Source organism: Chelonus insularis, unplaced genomic scaffold (assembly GCF_013357705.1).
Source record: "Chelonus insularis isolate UGA/USDA-ARS -01 unplaced genomic scaffold, ASM1335770v1 contig_88_pilon, whole genome shotgun sequence".
Lineage (NCBI taxonomy): Eukaryota > Metazoa > Arthropoda > Insecta > Hymenoptera > Braconidae > Chelonus > Chelonus insularis.
In genome coordinates, this window is record NW_023276776.1 from 1,646,622 (window position 1) to 1,674,148 (window position 27,527).

The 27,527-nt window shown below is 29.4% G+C and overlaps 1 protein-coding gene across 1 annotated transcript in view; it reads right to left on the reverse strand.

The window, feature by feature from the left end:
* The window catches only part of RhoGEF64C (Rho guanine nucleotide exchange factor at 64C), a 33,727-nt gene extending 6,298 nt beyond the window's left edge, over nucleotides 1–27,429 (reverse strand). Inside the window, exons 1-6 of the mRNA XM_035091724.1 lie at nucleotides 27,388–27,429; nucleotides 26,256–26,487; nucleotides 25,528–25,990; nucleotides 9,418–9,660; nucleotides 3,304–3,697; nucleotides 1,630–2,970 (exon numbers count right to left, since the gene is read on the reverse strand). Coding sequence (XP_034947615.1) covers nucleotides 1,630–2,970; nucleotides 3,304–3,697; nucleotides 9,418–9,540 — 1,858 coding nt within the window. The 5' untranslated portion in view covers nucleotides 9,541–9,660; nucleotides 25,528–25,990; nucleotides 26,256–26,487; nucleotides 27,388–27,429. The remainder of the gene's footprint in view (nucleotides 1–1,629; nucleotides 2,971–3,303; nucleotides 3,698–9,417; nucleotides 9,661–25,527; nucleotides 25,991–26,255; nucleotides 26,488–27,387) is intronic.
* Between the last annotated feature and the right edge of the window lie 98 nt (nucleotides 27,430–27,527).

A 27,527-nucleotide genomic window follows, 5' to 3' on the forward strand; every position in this document is an offset into this window, starting at 1 on the left:
AATTAATGCTTTGTTAATTATCTGTAAATGATTAAAACTTTATTTTTGATTACATAAATAATTATTTTTTATCTAATCAAGTGTCAATTAAAATATTTTTCTCTATTAATTCTTACAACAGTGAATGATTAATGAAAAAAAAGTTGTAATGAAAGTTTTAATCAGATTTAATATTATTTTTACCGATGACAAATAACAGAATAATAACATTTATGATTATATAATAGTAATCATAAATTTTAATTTAAAAATAATAATAAATGAAATTTTTTTAATTGAATAATAAAATATTTTATTAGTGTGAACTTCAACGGTTCATAAATTTAGTTAATTAAAAGAAATGCTCTTTAAAATTTTTTCTGTAATCAATTCATGCGAAAACAATGTTTTATTTCAATTTTAAAGACGTTAAAAAAAAATTTAATACTGCAATAAAAAATATTAACTTGGTTTAGAATATAAGTTTTATTAGTATGCACATACTAGCTATTGAATCTTAATACGAGACATATAACCGGAAATATGATACACCGGAAGTATAACTTGTTCTCTTAGTCTTGCTTATTTTCTCTCTTGCATGCTAGAGATTAGCATTGATCACACAAGACAATAAAAAATGAAAAATTTTAATTATACAATTCAGAATAAGTTAAGTTAATGACAAGTGTCATATCACTTGTCAAGAAATTGCTCTTCTCTTCAGACTGGTTGGTATTGATATTCATGATGCGTTTATTCGATAAATGTACTTGACAATCCATATAAGGGTGCTACGCTCCTTTGTCTGGATCAATTCGTATCGTGTCTTTCCCACGCGTCCACTTTCGTACGACATTCAACTCATACAGGCCTTTCCATTTCGTTCACACTCACTGGAGCCATGGAGAAGAAAAAAGTCCAATAATTTTCATTTGTTGTGAAATAAGACATTAGATTTTGAAAAACAAACTCTATTGGGTAGCTTTATAAACATTATCAAAATAATTCTCAAACTTGTTTGTTTTATTGATGATCATTTTATTTGAAAGAAAAAATACTTGGATTCAATTCTAGCCATGACTGTATCTACGTCTCATTGGTCGTTTGCTACGTGATAACTCATTAAGAAAACGTGCTTCAGGGTCAACCAGATCCTTCAACCTTTCTTTCTTACACCCACGAGTCCTGTAAGTTGTGGACTAACGACGATATTGATACCAGAAGAATAAATTTTTTTAGCATTTATTCCAGGATGCTGACAAAGACTATAAAATAAAACCAGGAAATCAGTAAAAGTTGTTTTCAGTTTTCAAGATGAGAGTATAAAATGATAGATATAATTTGATGCAGTGAAATTATTTATCAACTAATATTAGAAAATATGCTAGCTCAATGTCCTGAACGAGAAATAACTCATAACCGTTATAAGTATGATGCATATCTTTGAGATCGCAAGCTGTTATCCTTGATTGTAATCCTTGCTATGCGATTTTTTCCATCGGGTTCAAGGATATCTCGATCGTAACTTGATATTATTAACGGTCTATTTGTCCTTTCTGACACTGACATCAACACGCAAAAGAATACAAAGGATTGATAGATATATAAATTGATAAAAGATAGTAAAAAATTGTAACAAAATTCACTTACCATCAGCCTTGAGAATTAATTTTTCATCATCTGGACTCACTAAAGTATCTTTCAACTCTTCAATTTCAATTTCCAAGTCAGTTTCGTCCTCAGGTCGCACATCAAACAATGCTTCTGCTGATTTCGTATCTTTCGCAAGCAAAGACTCGTTCTTCGTATTTATTTCTTTCTTCTTAGTAACATCCAGAGGCTTTTTATTTCTCACTGGAACCTCGGGTCTTTGTATAACTTTTTCAATTTTTTTCTCAATTAACTGAGAGTTTTTTGATTCAGGGACATTTTTTGCTTCATTAATGGACTGAGAGGAAATAATTGGAATTTTATTGAAACGTTTAGGCTCTTTGATGTTGGGAATTGTAATAAATTTAGGACGTTCTTTGATTTGTTCTTCAGGAATAATTGGTTTCTCTGGTTCTTCTTCTTTACAAGTATTTACAGAGATCTTACTTGGTCTTCTTATGTTGATAACTTCATCAGATTTTTCTGGAGCAAAAATAACATTATTGACATTAAAGAGAACATTTTTTCTCAATCCATCTGATTTTCCTCGTTTGAGAATGCTTTTGATGATTATTTTTGTTTCTTTCGGTCGTCGTGGAGGTCGTTTCGGTGAAACCTTTGGAATGGGAATTCTAGTAATGGGAATATCCTCCTCATCGGACATTTCTCGAGGTTCATTGAATACTCGGATTCTCTGACCACCAATCGCTGCTACTGCATTTCTATTGGGAAGACGTTCAATAGACTTGACTTTTGATGGATCAAAGAGACTTGATGATGGAACATCTTCAAGTTCAAGAGCATTATCAGATAAATCATCACTTAAATCATCTTCATCCTTGATATTTTTCTTCACTAATAAATACGGATTTACATTGCACTCTAAAATACTTTTCCTCGAGTCAAAACCATTAGAAGACGTATTGGAAATATCAACTTCTTCTTCATTTCTTCGAGTAACCTCATTATTTCTAGTTAAAGCAGAACCTGAAGATTCTTGCCATGTTCTAGGCTTCTTTGCTACTCTTACGACTCTTCCAATCACAGTTTTAGTGTCTTCTGTGGAATTCTCGTTCAACCAGTCATCACTAGAAGCTACAAGTGGTTTTCGCGAGAAATCATCAGTGTAATTTACTTCGGTGTCAAACCACTCAGATCTAGAAACACCACCATTATTTATATTTCGTTCTGTCTTTGTATTTCTCGCAACACTTTGACTTCGAGTATCACGTTGATTCGACTGACGATGCGGTGATATACTTCGGGCACGAACTCGTGGTTCTACCAAACGACTCCGTCGCATAACATCGTATGGATCATCTGTTGATGGTCTCAAGACACCTGGTACACACCGGAAATAATTATTTATCACATTATTAAGGTAAGTAATACTAAAATGATTCAATACTTTTATTTATTTCTATCATTCAGATCTGCAATGGTATTTAATTTCTCGAAAATTATATAAATCAATCAAAATTGCATAATGAATTAATATGAATTGAAAAGTTGAGTGAAAATTTCTTATCAATCAAGTATTAGAATAAATTTTCATTATTTTTATTATCATAATTGATAATGTAATTAAATGATATTAAATAACTGGTAGAAGTATGCATATTACATGGCATAATCGCGTGAACATTCTAGAAAATGTTAAAAATAGTTTATTACCAGCAAGACTAGGTCTAGCTCTCGCTGCGCTTCCTGAAATTCTGCAAGTTCCTCCTAGAGGAATCCCAGCAAGACGATGACCTCCACATTTACGGCAATTACCCAGCTTCCTCGTTGTCCCGCTCAGAAACTCAGGACATGAGCAAACGACAAGAATAGGTGCACCTGGTGGTGGAGGTGGTGGTGGAGTTAGAAACCCCCTTGGTTCTAAACCTGAGTGTGATGATCTCACTGTACCATAAAGCCATGGTTCTCCATAAAGCATCTGACGAGATAGCGCACTACTACCGCTTATCGTACTCCATCCAGACGTTTCATCTGATGTATGATGTTGACGCGACAGACCAAGTCTCACACTCCAAGATTTCTTGCTTTTGTTTAATGTCTCGTAACTCTGTAAACAGAATAATAAAATTTTTAGACTGAGAATGATGAATTAATTATATAAAAATAATCAAATAAACAGCGGAAACTCAATTGTTGGACTCTCACTTCCTCTCAAAAAATTCCATTTCTTGTGAAATGAAACTCTTGTTTGTCCTAAAAAACGCTTTTTTTGTGAATAAATATACGAAGCGTGTAAATACGAAAGTCATATACGTTTACAAATCTTTCAAGAGTATATTCATGGAGGGGAATTATTATAAACATTATTTAGCTACAGACATGGGATTTCATACGACTTGTAAAGTATTACTAGCGAGACCAAAGAGCCTCTTATACGATAGTCCATCATTATGAGAAACAGTCTACCAACTTTCAAGAATAATGTATCGCTTCTATACACACTTTATCTCATGTTCTACGTCGAGATGAAGAAAAAGAAGATACATAGTCAACGATAACAGGACATTTTTCTTTTTACATATACTATCTAGATAAATTATAATATCCTCAATTGCTGGTATTTTCCTTGGAGATAAAAATTGTCCAAGCAATGTGCAACTTTGAAGTTGTACGAGAATTGAGTCCAGCCATAGAATTCATTACACTTTGAAGTATGTCTTTTGACTTGAATAAATCATTTCATCAACCTAAAAACTTGATGAAATTTAATAGATGTTTTTCATTTAAATAATTGCATCATGGACTCTAGCCTTCAGTTGCAGCTGATGAAAAAAGTTAATTTACACTATCAATTTTTGATTGCAACAGCAACCAAAAAAAACATCAAGCAACCTTTTTAGCAAAGCCATCATTTTAATTGATTAAATTAAAAAGCAATTATTGACAAGGTTTTGATGATCAAAATTATTGTAAATTATGTAATGGAACAATTAGTAATTTAATGGGTTATAAAAGAAGTTGATGATAAAATTAATAATATTAATCCTAGAGTAGGCATCAAAGCAAAGAATGTGCATTCAATTTTAATATAATGAATATAATACATGCTAACACTGCATCCATAAAAAAAGTACTTAAATTCAATGAAAAGTAAAAATTAATAATAATTATTATTCTCACTATATTGCATTTCATTTCGAGTAATATAATAGGTCGATTTGAGTTCGTTAATCTCATAAACAACATCATCTTAATTAACAATATCTAACGTAGATAGAATGACATTCTATTTCTATCTCAAATGCGTTAATGACTTTTCTACATTCATCAGAGAACATTCACAGTGTCCATTTCTATGGCTGTAGTCACATAACGGCGTGCTCTACACCTGTATTATATGTCGACAGGTGTTGTGATTATTTACCAACGGACATCGAACTCACTGGAAATATTAAACCACACGTGGCATCGCTAGAAATTTTTTTTCCTTTTCAGAAAATTTCTTTTCCACACGCAATTTAGGTTAATCAATATGTATTACATATCAAGATTTGACAAAGGAAGATAATCATTATGTTACTTTCTCAACCGTAATCAAAGTTTCAAAAAATTTGGGACATTTTCGGACAGTTAATTACGTTAATTATTAATCTTGATGGACAAAGAAAGAAAAAGCAGTAGACTTTTACCGTAATTATTGATTAAAAAGTTTTTTTCACTCATTGTCGACCACAAGGTCGTTGGTGATTCGATTATTTTATTTTTATTCATCAAAATTCATCATTTGTTTTTTATTTTAGTCGATTTAATCTTTCTTTTTAGCTATACTACGCGACATGACCGGTGTCTCAATTAGGTTATAGGAAATCGCATACATAACCTCAAAAAAAAAAAAAAAAAAATTTTAATTGGGCATTATTTGTGTTGTGTCCGATTAAATTACCAATATGACAATGTTATTTTTCTACCTAAAAAAAAAAATTGTTACTCAAATTTGTTAATTAAAAAGGAAAGGCTGATGTGAATAATTTGTATAAATTGAACATAAAAATTAATGAATGCCAGGCAAAAAAAAATAAAGCTGGGATTATACTGCGTGACAAATAAAACTTTTTTTTCGTAGCATTCATTGCGATAAGTACCTCTTTCTTAATCACTTTGCATCTTTAATTAAAAAAATAACAAACAAATGCATGCAACACGTAACGTTATTTAATTATAATAAAATTAACTGGAACAAAAGTTATTAGAGAAAAAATATGTTATACCAATGTGGAATTGAATATCAAAGTTATGTAAAAATTTGCACTAAAGGCTGATGAATAATTAAAATATTTTCAATGCAACAGAACATCTGGCCATGCAGCAGTCTAGTGAGTAGCCATTTTGTATTTTTATAAAAATGTTTTCCAGATAGAGTTCTAATTAGGAGACATGTCTAAAAGTAAATTAATTATGTGGGGTTACACTAAAATAGTGAGTAATTTAATTAAGGCGACATTTGACGAATACAAGTTTGATTTAAAACGAAATATATAAACTAATAAGATAGCTCAACTGATGTAGGAGCCGTAACTGGAAGGTCTAGGGTTCGATTCTCGTTGTCGGTAAAAATTTTTTTTTACTTTATGTATTTAAAAATTAGAAAAATAGAGATTTCCTCTATTTAGGACTTTATTTTTATATCTGTTATATTATTTTTATTCATAATAATTTTAATTTATTTTTCAGTATTATTCGATCATTTAAACTTTACGAAAAAAATTAATTAAAAAAATTTTTTGTTTGTTTGCTTTGTATAGGATATATAAAAAGAATGCAAAAAAAAATTGAGCAAAAGCCTCATAAATGATATCGAACGAGTGCGTTAGAGTACAACGATCCTTTACGTGTTAATCGTGAAACCGGAAGTCCAGAAAGACCGCCCATTGTCCCAAGGTACACGCAGGTGAGACTGTCAGTTAATTCACAGCTCTGCGAAAGTTATACGCACGTGTTTTCAGTTAGTATGCTCTTCCTCAACTTCCTTTTGAAATGCACTACAGCTCTCAAGTAGTTGTAATCAAGGCGAAGACAAGAGAAAGCGACTAAATTCCGAAAGGTACAAAAAATTATTTTTCAAAACATTTTTATTATCATTATTTCCTTTCTCCAGGGTTTTTCTTTGTTTTTTTTTTTGGTTTATTACAAATGAATACAGAATGGAGTACAAAAATAAATCGAAGCAATCATTTTTGATAGGGAAAGTGGAACTCGGTTTCATTTCTAATTAATGCCTTGGGTACATTTCACACGATTAAATACGACACATAATATCCAATTTTCAATTAAATGTTTCAAACATTCATTTCAAGTACACCTGTTGTCAATATACATCTTGAGAAAGGAACTTTACTTGATTATTGTTCTCTCGGTACACTGGGCTTACTGATTACGTGGAACGTATTAGAATGTTACGAGCATCTTTATAAGCATGTTGGCTGTATTTATTTCCCGGGCAATGCCCAAGCATAACAGCTGATGAAACAGCTATGCGGGCGTCATTTGCAAGCATTAAATGAAGGAAAACCACGCGGAAGTTACTAAAAAGTTAATAACCAAAGTAAAAATAAAAAAGAAATCATCATCATCATCATCATCTACCTTATCTTTTTTATCATTAAATATTGCATTAACGTCATGGATAAATTGAAATCAACGAAAAAGAAGAATTTATTAATAGTTAAAAGTTACTTATGATGAAATAAGTTATCTAATGGAAAATATAAAATAATCGATAAAAATTTATTTACAACAAAAAAAAAGAAGGAAATCATTACAATTTTATGTTGAGTTAATTTTTAAAATATTTAACATCTCATTAAATCATTAATTTACTACTGTTTAGTGTCTTATTTTATAACGGTCAATTGATAAGTTCTCAATTAATAAAAATAAAATTGATAAATAAATAAACATTTTCCTGTTTAATTAATGCTTGAAAAAGATTTTTTTGAAATAGAAAAATTATTGGAAACTTAAAAAGACCCTTTTAGAGCACCGTTATGTCCTGTATCCTCTCCTGATATTCCATTTTCTTAATTAAATATATGAGTTGAGATAAGATTAGTATGTTGTTTTTGAAAAATACACGTTTATTTTTACAGCTATAACTACTATTTCACTTGAACAAAAGTATTTTTTATTTTAATAATGTATAATTTAAATGAAAAAAAAATTATTTTCTTCAAAATAATTCCTCATGTACAATTGAGGAAATAAAAAAGAAGTACATCTTGTAAAAATATTTAAAATTAATTAACAATTCTGCTTTATTCAAGTCTCATTACTTTCAACAACTATATAAAATTCAATTAAATTATCTTTATATAACGTAAAATAATGACGCTTGTTCCACGCACGTCGTTCATTCATTGTAAAGAGTCCTTGTATAATATCCAAGGGTCATGATAATTACTCACAATACAACTGAAAACATTGTATACTTATACTTGTTATTTTGTTTTAAAACGATGTAACTTTCTTTGTCAAAAATATCTTATTAAAAACCAATTAATGCTAATTAATTAACTTTAATAAACAGCATATTAAATAAATTTCATTTTAAAAGATTAAAAATTTTTCAAGAACAAAATTTTTGGATCAGGACTCTAGGATTAAGTATCTTTGCTGATGTAACATTAGTCAGTGTTATTATTTGATATTAAAGTAATATTAATTTTAATTAAAACATCTTATTTGTCCTTCTCTTATATATTTCTTTTGTAGAAATATTATAAAACACCAAGGCGTGAATTTTACACTTGGAAAACTTGGACATCAACTATAGAAAGTCAACAATCAAGTAACCGAGACTCTTGTTATTCTGTGTAAGTCCTCCAAAGAACGTTTTAATTTCAAGAAACTTGTTTTATTTGTTATTGTGATGAATATAGATATACATGAAGACCGAGGGAATCTTGAATGTCACATGTTACACAAATAAGAACAAAGAAACTTAACAAGATATAAATATAATGACATATGTACATTTATATATTAGACTTGACTTTTATACCTGAGACTATATTCCTGTCTATGTAATCTACTTTCATTTTCGACATCAGTGTTGTCTACTTATAACAAACCATTGTCCATTTATAATAAAGTAACATCCTCAACATGTCAACATCAATGAAACGCCTTCCATTAAAAAAATATTACCACATTGGTAGATTAATTTTTTCCCGACGAATTTAATGAAAAGTTACAAGATAAATGTGATTTTAACAAAAAAATCTATTCTTAATTTCAACGATAGATCGTGTGTTCATTTAATTGTGCAATACAACTTCAACTTGCCAATTAATTGTTTAAAACAATCATGCACCATAACGAGCTCCGCTTTCACAAGAAATTATACTGATAAGTAATCAGATATTTCGTGATTCCATTGAGCTTTTCATTTAAAATCTTCATCAAATTAATCATGGTATTATTTTAAAGATGACTTGTTGATAATATTTGGGACTACTTGAAAATAATACGAATCACTTGAAATAGTAATCTAACTATTAATTATTATTTTATTATTTATTTAGAGTAAGAAGAAGTAACGAGAATTGTCATGTACACTTAAGGTTGCCATCTCAATGGATGCCAACCCTATCTACACCATGCCTTGGATGATAAATATTCCAGTTCTTCAAACAACGAGAGTTTGGAAAATCTATTAATTTAAAAAATACCTATATTTTTTGAAATAAATTTTGTAGGAATATTTTAATAAAGCTGTGATACCAGTTGATAGTTACGTGCAAACTTGAATGTAGGATAAAGAAATATTACCTTTGTGGGTGTTGGAGATGCAGAATTAGAGGTCGTACCCTGTTGAAGATATCTCTTAGATCCGAGCATTGCGGAGGGCGGTCCGAGGCTAGCCGGCCCAACAGCCACACTTGTCATGGTCATTCCCGTATGCTCTTGTGGTTTTTGTGGTTGTAATTATTCTTCTATCATTCGATTCAAGATACTCATTTGCATATTGCATACATAAAGCTGACACGTGACCAATCATCATCATCGCCGTTTCTGAAATTAATCAATTCAATTACTTTAATAAACCGTCTTTCTTTATTTAAATAATTTAACAAAATATAATTAAACAATTTAATGAATAACATCAAAGTAAATTTTTAATATGATAATAATATCTTGGTGAATTACTTTCAATTATCATGTTTAATTATATTTTAGAATAATTGAGAACAGATTTTCATCAGATTTAAAAGCAATAAAAGTTTATTAAGAATTTTATCAGATTAAAAAATAATTTTCCTCTGTAGATTAAGTGTGTGAAAACGCATCAAACGAGAATCTAATTTCAAATAAAAAAAATTAATGCATCATAAGTATAGGATAAGATGCAACGGAGAATAAAGATTTAAAAATCAGATCTTATCTAAAAACAAGAAAGTTGATTGTTTGCGCAAAAATCCGGTGATCAAGTTGCGTCACTACAATGGACTCATGACGCAATTTTTATTCAGTCAACAGTGTCTTTAAACAGTAAGACCAGAGATGGATAAAAAGATCAAGTATCCACTGAAAATATCATTACAACATCATCTTGATTTTAAAATATAAAATACTCGATTGGTCTGGACCTTTTGGGCGCCAGTCGTAGAAAGTTGTAATAATGTCAAACGCACCTTTTTGACCATAAAATTCAGTTGATTTACATTTTGATACCATCTAACACATCAGAATTATTACTATGTTCATCCTAGAGAAGGTTTATTCAGAGAAAACCAAAAATCACCGGATACATGAACGGAACGTGTTTTACATCAACTGATAATAAGTCTCTTTAACATGACTCGCGTGCTCATACGTGCAAGTCATCGATTATGAGCTGTCCAACTTTAGAATAATTACTTGCCGGATATTTTGCTCGATCTGCTCTTAGCATTTTCGATCAGTTGAACCTTGAAATTGATGGGTGATCAAAAACATTCATCCTAGTTTCAAATAAATCCAACCATTGGAGATTTAATTTTTTTTTTAAATCAGTTGCAATGATATAATTACAATAACTACTATAAATAGGTGAAACTAGAAGGGTCATTGAGACCGGAATAAATAAGAAGAAGTGACAAGTTGGACCTATATGAGCTTTAATCAGTCCCAGCTTAGTAGTCCAATCAAAAGAGCTTTACCATTTTGAGATAAGTAGCTGAAACCAACACTGAAATTTGGGTAAGTGCTTCCATAATAATAGTTCAATAATTCAGGCCTCTGAACCAATGGAAATGTTTGCAAAAAAATTGCAAAAAGATGGAAAAATGACTTTATCCCTCATATTTCTTCAACAGTTCAGAATATGAAAAAAAGTTTCAAATAAAAGTTTTAGAGAATTAAATTTTCTAAAAAAAAGGTTTCTAGACATTTTTTTGTATAACTCATAGTTTTTGCATAAAATCAGGATAATAATCATAAAAGCCTGTATTATCAGTTTAATAAATTAGTTTGTTGATTTGATAACATTTTTATTTCTTACAAATAAATCGATTTTATTCTTCTTCAAATAAAATTCAAGATCTCATTTAATATTAAAATGATCATGTTGAAATTTATTGAAGCTACGATGAGAAAAAAAGGTGCTATCGAAGATCATGTTATGTAATATATTATTTAAATAGCACTGTTTTATAATCCAGTAGCAGGTTAAAAATATGAAAAATACAATTATAAGCCTATGACATGTAAATGACGATAGATGGTTAGATAAGAAATAGCTGGAGTTAATTTGTAAGATAGCATAGTTGTGAGCATAAGCCACGACCATTTTTACTAAGAACGGGTTTTACATGAGGCTCGCAAAACCTAGCTATGAAGTTCTCTTAGTTCGTGTGTTCTGCCTCTCATCCATGTGGTTACGTCTGCTATGCTATTCTACTCGCATAAAGTTTGTTCGTCTTGAAGATTATTAACCCCATCACAAACGGAAACGAGTTTACCATGGATGTATACAGTGCATGTGTACGCAAGATCAGTGTGTGATTGCTAGGAGGTCGACGTTCTGATGTAATAAATTATTGTAAGATCGTAGGATCAACTGGAACATTAAATCACCATGATTTCGAATAGAATCTTAATTGCTAATACATCAAGAAGTGATCTAGTATTTTACATACTTAATGTCAGGATGGTTTTTAAATCCATTTGAACTAAAAGTAATTGATGGAGATGGAGAAATACAAACAAGAGATAAAAGCTGATGACAAAATGTAACAACCTCAGGATTCTTCTGAATCATCAGAATATTTTACTTCTTCAGTTGGATCCTTCTTCCAAGATTTAATTTGTCTATAAAAGAATCTAGGATTAATTAGAACATAATTGTTGGTATGTTTAGATGGAATCACTATTTAAATAACTGGTAATTATCCAGAAGTGAGATCCAAGTTTAATTTGATTGCTAAAAATTTTTAATCATTGAAAAACAGATTATTCCAATGAGCTTTTCTCAGAGCTTTTAACTTTGGTAAAGAATTAGAAGAAATTCTAGTGCTAGAAGACACTGGTTGTAATAAGAAATTTATGTGGTAGTGGGACAACTTCTTCTTGGTGTTTTACTTAGAACCAAGATAGAATCTTAACACAATTCCCCATGGAATAATTAACATAGGGTAGATATCAACTTTTAGGTACTCACAAAATACTTAGAAAGGTTTGATAAATAGTTGGTTTTGCTATTCATTCATGGAACTGTTTTTAACAATGGTATTGTCTAAATAAAAATTATTTCTTTTTATAAAACTATCTACTTTAATATAACTTGGTTAGAACACCTCTCTGATCAACTAAAGGAATAAAAAATTTCTCTTATTATAGAAGAATATATAACTGTCAATGAAGAATTAGAATTTCAATATTGGAATATTTTTAAATAAATATTTTTACAGTTTGTCCTTAAAAGATAAAACAAAGTAACTTACAAGACCTTTGGTTCATTGAAATGCCATTATAATTCTTATCAATTAAGATTTTTCAAATCATTCTTTTAAATGATTATTCGTGTATTATATTTGTCATAAAGTCTTATTAAAAAATTCTTCAATAATACCTAATATGAACAAAGAATTCCTATTATTTTATATAACAATAAACCACTCACAGTTATTTAATCCAAGCATAAATAACTGAAAATTTTATCCAACATTGATGGAAAAAAAAAAACTTATTTAAATCTATGACTGTTGATTTCTGATTTTTTTTTCCAACTCATACCAGCATTTGATAAAACTACTATTAAATAAAACGACAATACGAATCAACAAGAAAAATATTCATAATTATAAGTGAAACAGATAATAGATACCTATAAATGTCAAATACATAATTCAAAATGTTACTTGCAATGACAATCATGCTAACAATGAACTTTTCATATTTATAAGTAGAAAGTCAAAAGAAATCTATCGAATAATTAGAATTATATAATCTCTTAGTGCTGTTCATACAAATCTAAGTATTAAAAAAAAAGTAAAGCTATAAAAATTCAAATGATCAATATAACGAATGAGTCAAGATGTACACAGAATACAGTTACTTAAATACATTGTTATACTCAGAAACTTGATGTTTGAATTTTTCCCTTAGGCTCTTAGTAACTCTGGTTGTATTTCAACCAACAGTTCATCGACACACTGAATGAGAAAATAAGAGGTTGTATATATTGATACACAGACATATAAATTATGGATACATGAATTTAATGAAGAAATTATTATCATCACAAATCAGAATTTTACCTCATAAATTTATCAACAACACAACCAAGTCAGTAATAATATTCATGAATTACTATTATTTATAGCCATGAAAAATTCTTGATTAAAATCAGGTGGAAGAAGAACTGACCTCGTAAAATAGAATGGGGTTAAGATTGTTATGATCCTGAATGGGAAGGTCTTGGTAAAAATATATAAAAAATGATGGGTAGACATCATGACAGGATACGACAAGGTCACCAACGATCGATCTCAATATGTACTCAGAGTGTGGTAGCCAGTTAAACGACTTGGTAACGGTTTTTCTGAACAACGGTTACCCACTGAGACTGGGGTGTCAAGAATGACTTGATAAAATGTGGTAAAAGTTGAAAATTTATGACACAAGTTTGATCTTCTTTACCAAAGGAAATTCCATTAATTAACATGGTAACTGATAAGATATTAGTTTATTTCATTGGTGAGTTTAATAAAATAAAATATCCTTCATTGAAAAAAAAATAATTAATGTACATTCAGTTGATGACGTAATCATGTTGCTGTAAGTCTAGATGATAGAGCTGATTGTGTATGTAATTATTTTGACGAATACCATGTTGAGGCAAAAAAAGTGGATGAATAAGTTGTAATTAAAATGCAGGAATAAAATTAAAACGCAAAAGAATCAAGCTAACTCAGCGGGGAGTGACCCACTTACTATTAAAGATCTTGGGTCCAACCAGTATTGGGCCCAACCGGTCACTCTCTTCAATCCTAGGTCAGTGTGTATACTACCTTTATATGCTAAGCGTTCTCCTTTCTTCTACTCATCGTCATCACCTTTAACTAATGGACTAGACTTGTCTATGAGATTCTTCACTTCATCTCGAATTGGAGACTCAAAGAATTTCATTCTTGAATTTAGAAAAGTTTTGATACTCTAGTGTATTCACATTCTTGCTGGAGAGAGTAAGTAAATACCAGCTTTTTTTTTCTTTGGTTTTTAATCAAACTTTTTGTATGATTAATAATAAGATCAGAAATGGAAAATTTATTGAAGTTGAAAAAAAAAATAGTTGGAAGTGATAAATAATATGTGTTAATTTTTTTCTTGAGATTTTAAAAAAGAAATTTGTTGAATTAAAGAAAAGATAAATTTTTTAATAAAATGTAAATAAGCTATGGAAGTGTGAAAAAAAATTTTAATCACAGTATTAAAAGGTTTGATGATTAAATATAGTATTAAGTTGAACAGAAAGTTAAGAAATGAAAATGATTAAAGAAAAAAATACATCAGAATAAAAAAAATTAAAACACATTTGAATAATTATATTTCATTAAATATATAAATATCCATTTCATTAAACTATTTCTAAAGTATAGCTTTGAATGCAATCATTCAAAACTCCCTTTCTAATAATAATTCATTCAAAATAAGGAAATATTTCTTTCCAACTTTTTCATCCTGATTTATCTTTATCTAGAGCTGTTGAATTATTTAATAAATATTTTATTGAAAGTAATCCAATGGTAACATTAATTATAAAATAAGTGTTGTGATGTTTGATCCTAAAAATAACCATTGATATCTCATGCCAGCTGGTAGTTTCCTTTTGCAATCATTAAATAGTTTTCACCTGAATTTGTGGGAGTAACTGAAAGGAGTGACTGTAGTTCAATTGAACGCAGATACAACACTCGATAACCTATTAACAAGTACTCCCGTGCATCTTGCAACTGGGCGAAAGTTAACCGCGAGTTGTTGTATGTATATAGCGAGAAAAGAGTATCGCAAGGTGAAAATTCTTTGAAATCGGGAGCGAACAAGTCCGGCCCAAGTTGCCTTCCAGTGAAATCAATCGACCGTATCAATTGACGATATCACCAAGATGAGATTAATGAAAAAGCTTATGATAAATTATTACAATTATTATTCTCAAGATTAATTACTTCATTATAATTAGTTATTAATAATCTACAAATGAAAATGAAAAATCTTATAATTTATAACAACAAGTTCCTTTCTTATTTATTCCTGTATCTCAACACTGAGAAAATAATTAACTGTGAAGAAAGATTTTTTTTATACCTCTGCTCAAAGTTAAAGTTTGCTCCCTAAGGTTGCAAAGCGACGCATTCTATCCCGCGTTAAAAGACGCAATTCGTTTGCGCATGCGCAGACAAATTTTGTCTTGCACTATGAGTGAGATAACTTCACTTTTTCGACGTCAAAACAGATTAAAAAAAATTTAATTATAGACAAATTATAGGTAGGCAATTTTACACCTAGGTCAGAATATTATACTTTTCTCCCTCGGTTAACAATCGACTATTTCCAAGCTTAATATCATTTAATCAAATCAAATATTTAATTGCGAATATTCTGCATTTTTATCGATTAAATCAAACATTTCTCCATGTAACAAAATGTTTTTTCAGTGTAGAACAAAATTATTGCAAATGTTGTGTATATAAGAGTCTAGGCAAAAGCTTGTGATAAAAAAAATAGATAAAACGATCAACAAAATGGACCAATCATGCGTTTCATGTAGAGCAAATTCGAATTAATCAGATGTAAATATAATGTAAATTGGTGCCTCTCACGACACAAGGAATGTGACGACGCATTAATGGATTATTGACTCTCTTGAAAGCAGATCAGTTTTATCGGTCTGTATATACAAATATTCATACTTTCAAATATTTTCTTTTTACACTTAAAATGTACATAGCTATCAGTTCATGATGACAGTATGGAAAAATGTTGAAATAAAATATGAAGCGTGTATTTGAGAAAAACTTTCTTTTGTGATTAGTACACCTGATGATGAATCTACCAAACCACGTGATGAATGATGTTGGATAACATTAGAAACAATGATAAAAATATTGTAACATAACTTCTGTAATTACTTCAATGTGTATGTATTGATGGATTGGGTGATTGTAAATATATGAAATGTCATTCAATAAATACACATAACAACTTTGTCTTAGAATATATGTTATGAAACAACGTATAAGTATTAGATTGTCGACACGATCAATTCAAATGAAATTTCATAATAATCAATGCCGGCGCCCTAGCGCGACGAACGTATGCAAGGAATATGGATTTTGCACGCGTGAAAGTTATGTAATGAAGAATAGATCCTTGAATTCTGATATCCATGTGATTTAGGATGTGAATCCGCTTTAAAGCCTTACGAAAAACACTATCATATCCTTTTATCAATCTTATACTTTTCTAATAAATTTTTTTCACAGCTTTCTTGTAATTACGTGATGAAAGATAATTGATGAAATTCAATTAAAATTTTTTTACACTTTTTTGTTTCTCAAGATCTTTTGTGCAACAAATCCTTTAAAAAAAAAAAAAAAAACTTAATATTCTATAAAATTTATTTACAAAATAATTATTCAGATAAAAATAAATAATTTGTATTTCACATTTTTTTTTATGCAGCTAATACTAATGAATAATTGCGTGGAATTTACCCACGATTTTATTGGGTAAAAAATTAATAGAGTTGTTAGTTAATTGTTAAAAAAATTTTATTTATTATAAACTCTTGAATATTTTTTGTTTGTCTGCTGAAATGAATTTAAAATGAGTCAGTTTTTTTTTTTTTAAAGAGTTTTTTTGAGAAAGTGTTGAAATAATGGAATAACGAATCAATAATTGGGCAAATATATTTGAAAATATATAAATAAAATTTATTTGCTATTAAATTTGTTAAATTTATTTATTTATACTAAAAAGATGCGAGTAAATAAGTGCAAGGATCATCAACATTTATAAAAGTAGTTCCTTTTTTGGTCACAGTGCGTATTGCTACGCAGAAATAGTCATCAATATTTCCAACAGAAAGACCAAAAAAAAAAAAAATATTCGACTTGTATAATAAAATATTTCAATGACTTACATGAGCATTAGTCACGCAAATAAAAAATGTAACGTTTTGGCATTTTATGGTATGTAGGTGTGTCGTAAAATTAGCATTGCAATAGACTTTAAAATAAAAAGTACGATCTTCATAAAATAAGAATAAGTAACATCTGTCACCTATTGAATTTAATTTCATAACATGTAAGTATCACGACGAGGTCTCTTACTCTTCAAGTTCTGAACCAACTCTTTCTCGCCTCGTTGTCTTACGTAATGTCGTACGAATAGATATCCTTGCTTGGCGTAGATCATATAATTAATACTATCTACAGGACACTGACATCTATGATTTATTTCGTTCTCTTTTACGTAATCGCTAAGTATCACGACATGGAAGAATCCTTCATAAAAGTTGAAGAGAAAGAGTCTGATACTCAACAAACTTAGTGAATATCTTTTCTTCGTCCGGTCGCGTAACGGAAATCGGACTGGTTCCCATGCTACAGGAATTTCTTTGATATAACTACACCGTATCTTTACTGACTTTACGCTAACGGAAGTTGTACCAAGTTCCCAAGATAATATTCATGACAGTTTAGTATGAAAATTCATAGGACATTAAACAGGTGACAATTTTCATCATACCCTTCTTTTCCTTTAAACTCATTTTTTTTTTCAAGGTTTTTTTTCTTGAATAAATCTGGTGCTCTTTAAGCTTTTATAACACAAATCATCCTACCATTTAGACTTAAATTTTGGCAACATAATTAAAAAAAAAATAATAATCGTTTAAAATAATTAAAAACAATACATATTTATCATAATTAAAACACACATTCACTAGTGTCAGAAAGTTTGGAAACATCTTTTTAAATCTAAATATTAATTTAATTAACTCAAAAAAATTTTAATATTCGCAATAAAATATTTTATTAAATTTAATAGTAAATAATCCAACCAATTAATTAATTAATAATTGAATAAATAATTTAATAATAAATAATTAATTTTTAATTTATAAATAAATAAATAAAAGGTGTAATATAACAAAAAGATGTATTTGCTTGTCAATATTATACAGCTAAAATAAACCTATTAAGTTGAATGTTAAAATAAATGATTAATTAAAATTTATTATTAATAAAAATGATTTCTTAAAGTCTTCTTCCATTTTGTTAAAAATTCATAACGATTTTTTTTTTCGAAAACAGCAAAAGCTTCTTAGAGAGAAATCTAAAAGAGTTATATGATCTCTATTACGCACATCAGTTGAAAAATCTAAATCAATCACACGTTACTTGAAGTAATACTCCAGCACCTACGATATTTTGATTGAATAAGATTAAGTATAGTGACTATGCAAATAAATTTAATCAGCACATATATATGATCAATCATTATTTTTCTAGATTTAAATTATATGCCTCTATGATTCGATTATCCACTGATTATATTTATAAATAAATTGATTCCTACAAAAGCCACCTTTACATTTATTAAACTTCAACATTTATTTCAATGAAAAATTGATCTAAATATTCAAAATGAAATTCACTGCATCACACTACTTAACTTGTAATAATTCCCAGGAACATTAATCACTAACGTAAATCATCTGTTAATTATTAACAATAAAAAGCTGAAAAATTATATGTAAATAAACTCTTCAACTGCCTAATTTTACCTCTATTATTTCCAACAATAAAAACATTATCACTTTGTGAATAAAGCTGTCATATATCTTTCATAAACTTAATCAAGATGTAAGAAAGTTCAGTACGTAAAATCCTGACATATTGTTAAAGCCAACATTCAAGTATTACCTCAAGTGAAAGTCAACGAAAATAATAATTCTCTATACATATCAGAAATAAGAACACCTATATATCAAAATCTCACCGTCATGTTCAATATTCCATAGCGAGCGAATATAAATTTTCACGAAAAAATAATAGACATCGTAAATTATAAACATGGCTAAGCATACCCTACATCAGCAAAACAAAAAATAATGAATATAAATAAAAATGCAGAGTACAATAAATGATTACCATTCATTTGCTCTTTCGAGAAACATGATGCTTATAATAGAACTTACAAAGAAAGTATCAAATCAGCGCTTATTCACGCTCCGTTTACGATTGGTCTAATATTGGTCATAAATATCGTCACTTATCATATCTAGTGCATAGAATTAGATATATTTATGATTATTAACAATTATTCAAAGGTATTGACATCTATATTAATAAAGATTTATTTTCGAAAATCAATCGTAATTCTTGGATTTTATTCCACCAGTAACCAGCATCTAATGTAATTAAATAAGCCGATGAAAAGTTGGCCAGACCAATTAAGTGCGTTTACTGAAACACGCTGATGGAAAGCGTGTTTACGCGCAAACAAGGCATACTTTTTATGTATGTTACTACACGCAAATATGCGACATTGTGTGGATTTATCTTGCATGTATGTTTACCAATGTGTGATTATGATATCGAGGTAAAAGTTTTTCATATAAATTTTAACCAATCTTGTATTGTTTACTTTTAAATTTCCTCTCCAAAAATCTCCAACACTGTCCACATTTTTCTTCGATTTATTTTTTTATTGATAAAAATAAACTTAAAAAAGCTAATAAAAATTAAGATATCAAATATCAGCAACATTCTTTTGGAGTTAATTTGATGTTAGGCCCGCCATGACACCTCAAAATTCACAAAAAAATGATTTATTATACAATTATTAATGCACTTACACCATTAATCTTGGTTTTTTAATGTGCATGCCACTTTTATGAATATTTATAAATATTTTTTAGATGAAAATAACCAATAAGAATGGCACAGTTTGACGAGAAACATTTGAGGTGATTTGAGGTTAAGTAGAGCCCAGGTCTTAAATTTATAAGAGTCTACTAGTGGAGTATATGTAATATTTCTAGTTATCTAGTTACATTAATATGTACAAAATAGATAAACTTGTCGTAACGGTTGAAGGTAATCCCGTAGATCGGATTGATCGTGTTGCAGTAGACTGTCGAATCTAGTAACTTGTTCAAGTATTTACTTGGTGGTCATAAGAGATTAAATGACAAAGATAGAAAAACTGCAAAGGTCGGCGGCTACATATGTAGTAGCAAGAATTCGAACCGGTCGACGGAAATTTTTTCAAGTTTTTGTTCGAGACCGGTCGTCGCTCTGTTTACGCGCTATTGCTCACCATCGGGGTCATATTGGGTCAATACATATTTTTAACAGTACCGATCTCTTTTTTCTTATCACCTTCTAATTATTAGAAAGTATTCCAATGATAACAATATCTTCATTTCCTTCTCTTATTGTTGGTGCTATTTACCGATCTTTTAATTCATTGCAAATCCAACATGTTGGACTTATCAATGTGAAAATAATTTTTAAAAACAACCTTTCAAATCTAAATAAAAGGTGACGATGAATGTTCCATTTACGAATTGAAATCGAGAGAGTCATGATTGCTCAGTTCTTGCGATCCAACGCAAAGAAGAAGAAGAAAGAGAGACGCATAACCGTTAACCGATTGAGAGTCTCAACTGGTGGCTACGCCTGTTGAATATCTTGGAATTCCAGATTACCAACGAAAAAAGCGGTCAATGTAGTTGAGAATCGCTGGTTGTGTTACGCCATGGCGTTAAGTGTGTCAATAGGAGAGCAAATGTCCGAATGCTCTGACCAATTGGGGCCATTCATCGATGCTGCTCTTCAATACCTTCTTTGATGCTAATTAACAAGAAAAAAAATGATTACACCTTTCGGCAATTTTCACTACAATGTTATATCGCTTGAAAATCAGGTAAGACTTTTTCAATCCAATCTGACTTATTTTTGAACAAAAAAATTTCCATTTCTAATTTAAACTCATTTATTTTTGCAGGTAATTATTCTGTTTAACCTGGTTGTTTATAATCAACTCTATTCATTGATCATCTTACCTCGTCATTAAAAAATTAATTTGCTTTTTAATTAAAAAAATCATTAGCAAAATTTAATAGCATACTTCAGTGGTATTAAAGTTGGTGCTTAAGAATAAATCAGTGATGTTGAAGAGTGTTTTTTAGTGAAGATAGTGTGGTGAAAGATTCAAGAAAGGTGATACAGTGGGCAATAAAAAAGACGCGTGTACTCGTGACTTGTTGAAACCTTCGAACAAGTGACCTTACTATTATATGAACTCGAGCTGTAGAGTACACCTATTATCTATTATCCTTTTACCAAGTTTCAGATATAAATGAAGCCTGAATGTAGAGGCTAGTGATGGAATGTATTTGAGCACAAAAGGTTACTAGGTTCCAGCTTGCGTAAATTCATTTCCCTTTTTTACAGCACACTTTATTCTTATCATATTGAAGTATGTTTTTCAAAAAATGTCTTGGAAAAAAAATTGATCCAAGTTAAAGAATTTCTGTAACATGTCTTCTGTACATGAAAACAACCTCTTTCTCAAAGTTGTTTTGCTATTATGTAGCATCTTGACTGCATTTTATTCTCTTCTATAGTTTTCTCATCTTCGTGAACGATGTTTTACTCGCTTCGTAGAATCGTTTCTCACTTCCTGCAGCACTACTCGAGGATATTTCATTCCTTTTGTACTCTTGTCTTATATCTATTTCTTATCATAGAAATGATATATATTTTAATGATTCTATTTTTGAAAAAATCCTCTTCCTCCAGTTACCAATAAATCAGTCACAGATAAAATAAATCCAATACACCTATTATTTATGTTCCATCCTTAAAAGAATAGATAGTTTGAACATATTTGTGATCATTTCTTGGAAGAAGACAATTGGCCATCATTATAATTTTACTTCAATCGATAATGACAGGGTCACTAGATAGAAAGGACTGGATGGTGGTTTAAAAATTTAATGCGTGCTGAAATGTGTTCTCCATCTTGGAAGAACTGGTTTTCGCGTGATGTCGCGAGAAACTAGTTGCAAAATACAATGACCATGCAACAACCCAGAACAAAGAGATGAAGACATGTGAAGAAGAAAAATAAAACAATCAAAAAAAATAACCTCTTTTTTTCTACATCTTCTTGATGTTCTTTCATTTGTAAAATATGTTACTTTTATATATTCTGTTGGATTTACATGTTTCTATTTTTTTTATCTAGCATAATAAGGCTCATTATAGTAACAGTAGCTTTAAATAACTTTGAATATCAAATTGAGACGAAAGGGAAAAAAAAGTGAGGAGCAGTATGTATAAAACTCCATTTACTTTCTATCTAACAATCGTTTGTTTTGTGTGTACATAGTATCTCCAATGCTTTCACGATTGTCTGCATATTCCCATGTACCTGACTTTTCCAAAGAAACAATAACTTTTGCGCTTGGCCTTCAATGCTGGTATAAACTACCGAGTAAAAAATGGTTTTATTCTTTGGATACTCTGTTCTCTGATCTTCCATTAAATTGTTGAGCTTTTTTTATCTCTTTTTTCATACATTAAGTCTTCAATGTTGATTGAATCATCCAATAGATCACTGCTAAAACTCACCAACAACAACATTCATTTCTTTCAAAATAAGAGAAAATAATTTTTCAAAATTAAAAGCTGCTGGTAATTATATTACTTTCAATATTTAAGTTAAATATGTGCTCAAGTATTATTGATAATAATTATATTTTATTTCCAGATGATGCTAATGTAAGTAATTCAATGATTGCTGAATGAAAAGCTAAATTCTACGTGTGCTGTTTCAAGCTAAAATTATAAAATTCCAGCATAAGTAGAGTAAAATGAAAATTTGGAGGCATCCAAGCAGCGAAATCGTCCAATTGCATTGCGTGATTCCTACCAAGCGAAAGTAGTTTTACGCGAATAAACCATCTTACTCTTTAGTTTTATCAAAACCACAAAACGAATCTTTCATTAAAGTCATTAATTCACTCAGTGATCGAAGAATATTTTTCCAACTGAGTGTATATATATAAATATATTCAATAATCATTTTTTTGCCATCACATTTCTCTTTTGTAACTTTTAAATTGCTGTATGAGCTCCATTGACATGAAAAAAAAAAGCCACAAGACATATGATAGGTTAGTTCAGTTAACAAAAAAAAAAAATCAAAAGATGAGATCGAACATACAAAAAGATATATAATGACATAAAGAACAGTGTGAAACTCAGTTGCAAGTCATGGCAAAAGCTTATCAAGACCTTCTTAGCCACATTCATTTCTTTATTTCTGTCATATCACCACAGTTACTTCCTGCTCTTCTTTTCATCATCATCAATGTGGTCAACAAGAAGACATGTACTGAGCAAAGTTGTACCTTTATTCTAAGGTCTCTTCACTGAATATTATTCACAGTGAAATCATAAAAATTGATTTTTTGTTTCTAACATATTCCTGTATCCCAAGAATCATCATTTATAAATGGCTGATAATTTATTTATAAATATTAATTAATTTTTATTCCATCTGAGAAGATATCGTTAATTACTAATTAATCAATGTCTTTCTGATTATTTATGGCTCGTTGTACAGACAAGTTTGTGATTAATTGATTATATTATTCAATACTTAACCTTGCTATATTGATCATTGACATCATTCAGAGGTATCCCAACCTCAAGTATCGAATTTCAGGGTGTAATTGTGCATCATAATAGAGGTATTATGAAAATCATTGGTATTATACAAGTTACAAATTATATTTTTCGCTCTATCAACTCCACTAGTGTATTCCGTTCCAATAAATTGTAAAAAAGAAGATTACAGTTTTCAAGCTGACTAAATAAGTCACTGGTAAAAAATTTCTTCATCACCATATTCTGAATGTGCTAAAATGATATCTTAAGGTATTTTTTATCAACAAAACGTGCGTATTGCATTCTTTTAAAGTTTATAATTTTTATATTTTAAAAATAAATAAAAGTAAAAAAGAATGTAAAATATTTTTTAAAAAAAAGAACTTAATAGAAAATATTCGTTGCACAAAAATCATCCTCAAGAATGATGTCTTTTCTGAGAATAATTAAAATTAAACAAAAAACTTGGTTTTAGTACCAAAGAAATAATCTTGATGATTGTAAAAAAATATTATTTTCATTAAAGTACTTTAAATAAATTAATATTTTTTTAAACTAATAATTAAATTAAAGTGATATAATAAATGACTGCAATTAATTAATGAATAATCTATTTGTCAAAACCAGTAATTTTTTAGTAGAATAAAATTTTCTTCTAGATTACTATCAAGACTGTTCTATCATTAAACTAGATTTTCTTCATTCAAAATTTATTGCCACCATTAACTACACTCCTTAATGCTCCAAAACTTGGTTGCAATTATTTGGAATATTTGCATAAAGTATTCTGATAGTTGAAGGTTAATTATTGTAAGGGTAAAATACGTGATAAGCAGAAATTAGATTTTAACCGGACCGTTAGATTCTAAGAGAGATGTTTAATGGAACGCACAGGATAAATGCTCCGTGGCCGAAGAAAGGCGGCCACCTGTTCTCTCTGTAAATTCTCCTGCTACAATCGTGTGCAGCTTCATCGTCTAAGGTTTTTTTTATTCCTTTTTTTTGCGATCATGGATACGCATGCAAAAGAAGAGTAAAAGGAGAACAGTCAGAAGGAAGATCACTTCCAAGGAAATAATATCATAAAAGGATCAAAACTTTCCAGAAGAATAGCTCTGACGAGCAACCATCCGTAAACAAAATCTATCGTACTATTATTCTCATGGAAAAATGTAAAATTAAAATTTACAAATGATACAGTATCATAATCATTTGTATACAATCCTAAATGTCTTTTTGTTTTTAGGTGATGAAATATCCGCCTTTCATGTAGGGTATTATTTATTTCACACCCAAATATCATCATTCTTATGATATGTATATGACATTAGACATATTTTTTAATTGTGTGAATTTTGAAAATATTCTTTAGAAAAACGGTATATCAAGTAGGGAAAAGGCCTTCAAAAATGAGAATCAAGCACTATATTTAAGTAGATTACTACTATGTGTATACTTTGGATCTAAGAGAAAACGAAAGCTCACCAACAATATTGCAAAACTGTATAATGTTTTCGTAATCTCATCGTCTACTATTCGTAATCCTTGAACACGGCAAAAATTCTGAATAGCTACTAAACCTTCACCCAAAAAAAGTCATTGTAATTGTTTAATATATATTCTCAACGAGTATTAAAAAAAAATATCCTCGAAATTTCTACTTTTCTAATATTAATTGAATATTTAAAATAATTATGATATAAAAACTCACCTCATTGATACTTTCTACTCCATTTGAAATATCCAGAATTTCACTTAACACACTATTAAATTTATCCAGATAATAAATAATCAATTTATGGATATAATTAGCAAATCACTTTTTTACAATCACTTTTTTTTTTTTTTTAAGATCACTTTTCACAGAAACACTTTTATAAGTTTCAATTCTTTCCATAGATAATAAAATGTTTTATTAAATTTTTTTTTTTAATACTTTGATGATAACAAAAAGTCATCAAAAAGTGACTTTTTGGACTTCAGTACACCCGAGAACCATCCAAGTCGAGCTCTGTCGACCAAGTGAGAGGCCTAGCGGCACTCATAAGTGCGCCAGTGACGTCACCGACAGACTCTTCGCTTACCATACTACCAAGTAGTCTCCACGAGAAAGGTGTCCTGCCTTCTCTGATGATCCCCCACTATTTGTCCACCTTTTTCTTATTGCAATTTACCTATAAGTTGAAGTAATTTGTTAACAAAAAACCATTAACGTAATCATTATTTTCTCTTTCTTATAATTTTCATCAAAACCACAACATTCTATATCATTTTGATATCAAATTTGTTATTGTCAAACTATTTTTTGATTCACTGCAAATTTTTTATAATAAATTCAACATCATCACATGTTAATTTCGCAATATAAGTACAACTATATTAACTAATTTGCAGTGGAATTTAATTGGTATGTAATAAAATAACTTTATATACATAAACCTCTATAACAAATCGCGTTCCTCTGATGTAAAGTCAAGAGTCACTCCAAGAACACTTTCACATGGAGGCTGTACAGGTAAATATCATGGCCATATTTTCTATACTTGCCTCCTCCTCTCTTTCCCTTCTTTCTTTGGATTCCTTTACAATCAAATACTACCATGTTCTATGATCAAACTCTTGTCCTTATCATTATGTTGTTGCAACAGGTTGCAGTCTAGTTGATAATTATCTGCAAGAAAGAAAATATGTACATTGAACGAAGAATTTAACGAAAAAAAAAACCTCGTGATTTCCACATTTTTAAATGACATCAATTCCATATACAGAGCAAATAAAACAGTAACGGTCCTCGTGTGCAGCTCGTCATGACGTTTGTCCTGAATAATTCCATGCCCGACCTTCCAACTATTGTTATGTGTTCCTCCAATTTTTTTTCAATAGCTCATTGTTAGTTTCAACACTTCAAAGCATCATGACGTATTTAAATTATAATTTATAAAATTAACATTTTTTTCCTAAATAATTTTTCTTTTTATTCAAAATATCATAGAATAATGATAAATAACGAAAAATAAGTCTCGAAAGAATTAAAATAATTTGATTGTTTGAGAAAATAAATATAATTGTGAGAATATCTTGGTATCTTCCTCAAGTTCCGGAAGAAATTAAAAGCGAAATAAGAGTAGTATAGGTAGAGAGGAAAAGTTTTGCGACTAAATGCGGGATGGAGATAGAAATTGAACGAATTACGTTTCAAATATGCATGTATTCATTCAAGAAAGACAATATATCCGTCAATTTACTCGGTGGATAACACATTAAAACTCGTGATCTTGAATACAAGCTTCAGGTGAATTCATGAGAATATTTCTCATAGTTACTATACACTAAGTAGATAAGAATACTAAAAGGGAGTAAAGATACAAAGATTGCACTTTAATGCAAGCTAGAATGAGTAAGGATAATAAAAAAAATATTAAATAGCAACATAATTAATGATTTCTCTAAGTATAATTAGCGTTTTCACTGCTCTTGGACTTGGCATCATCTAGTTCCTAGTTCATTAAACTAACTAGATTTTCGTGAATAAGATTTTTTGTAATTATTAATTAAATTTTTAACTAGTTACCTTTCATGTATTGTCGTTGATAAAAAAAAACGCCCATTTTCACCAATGTTTTTTTTTTTTTTGGAACTATCATTTAGGTAGAAACAATATGTATGACTTAGCATATTGATACGATGATGATCGTTGACTTTGTCAGGAAG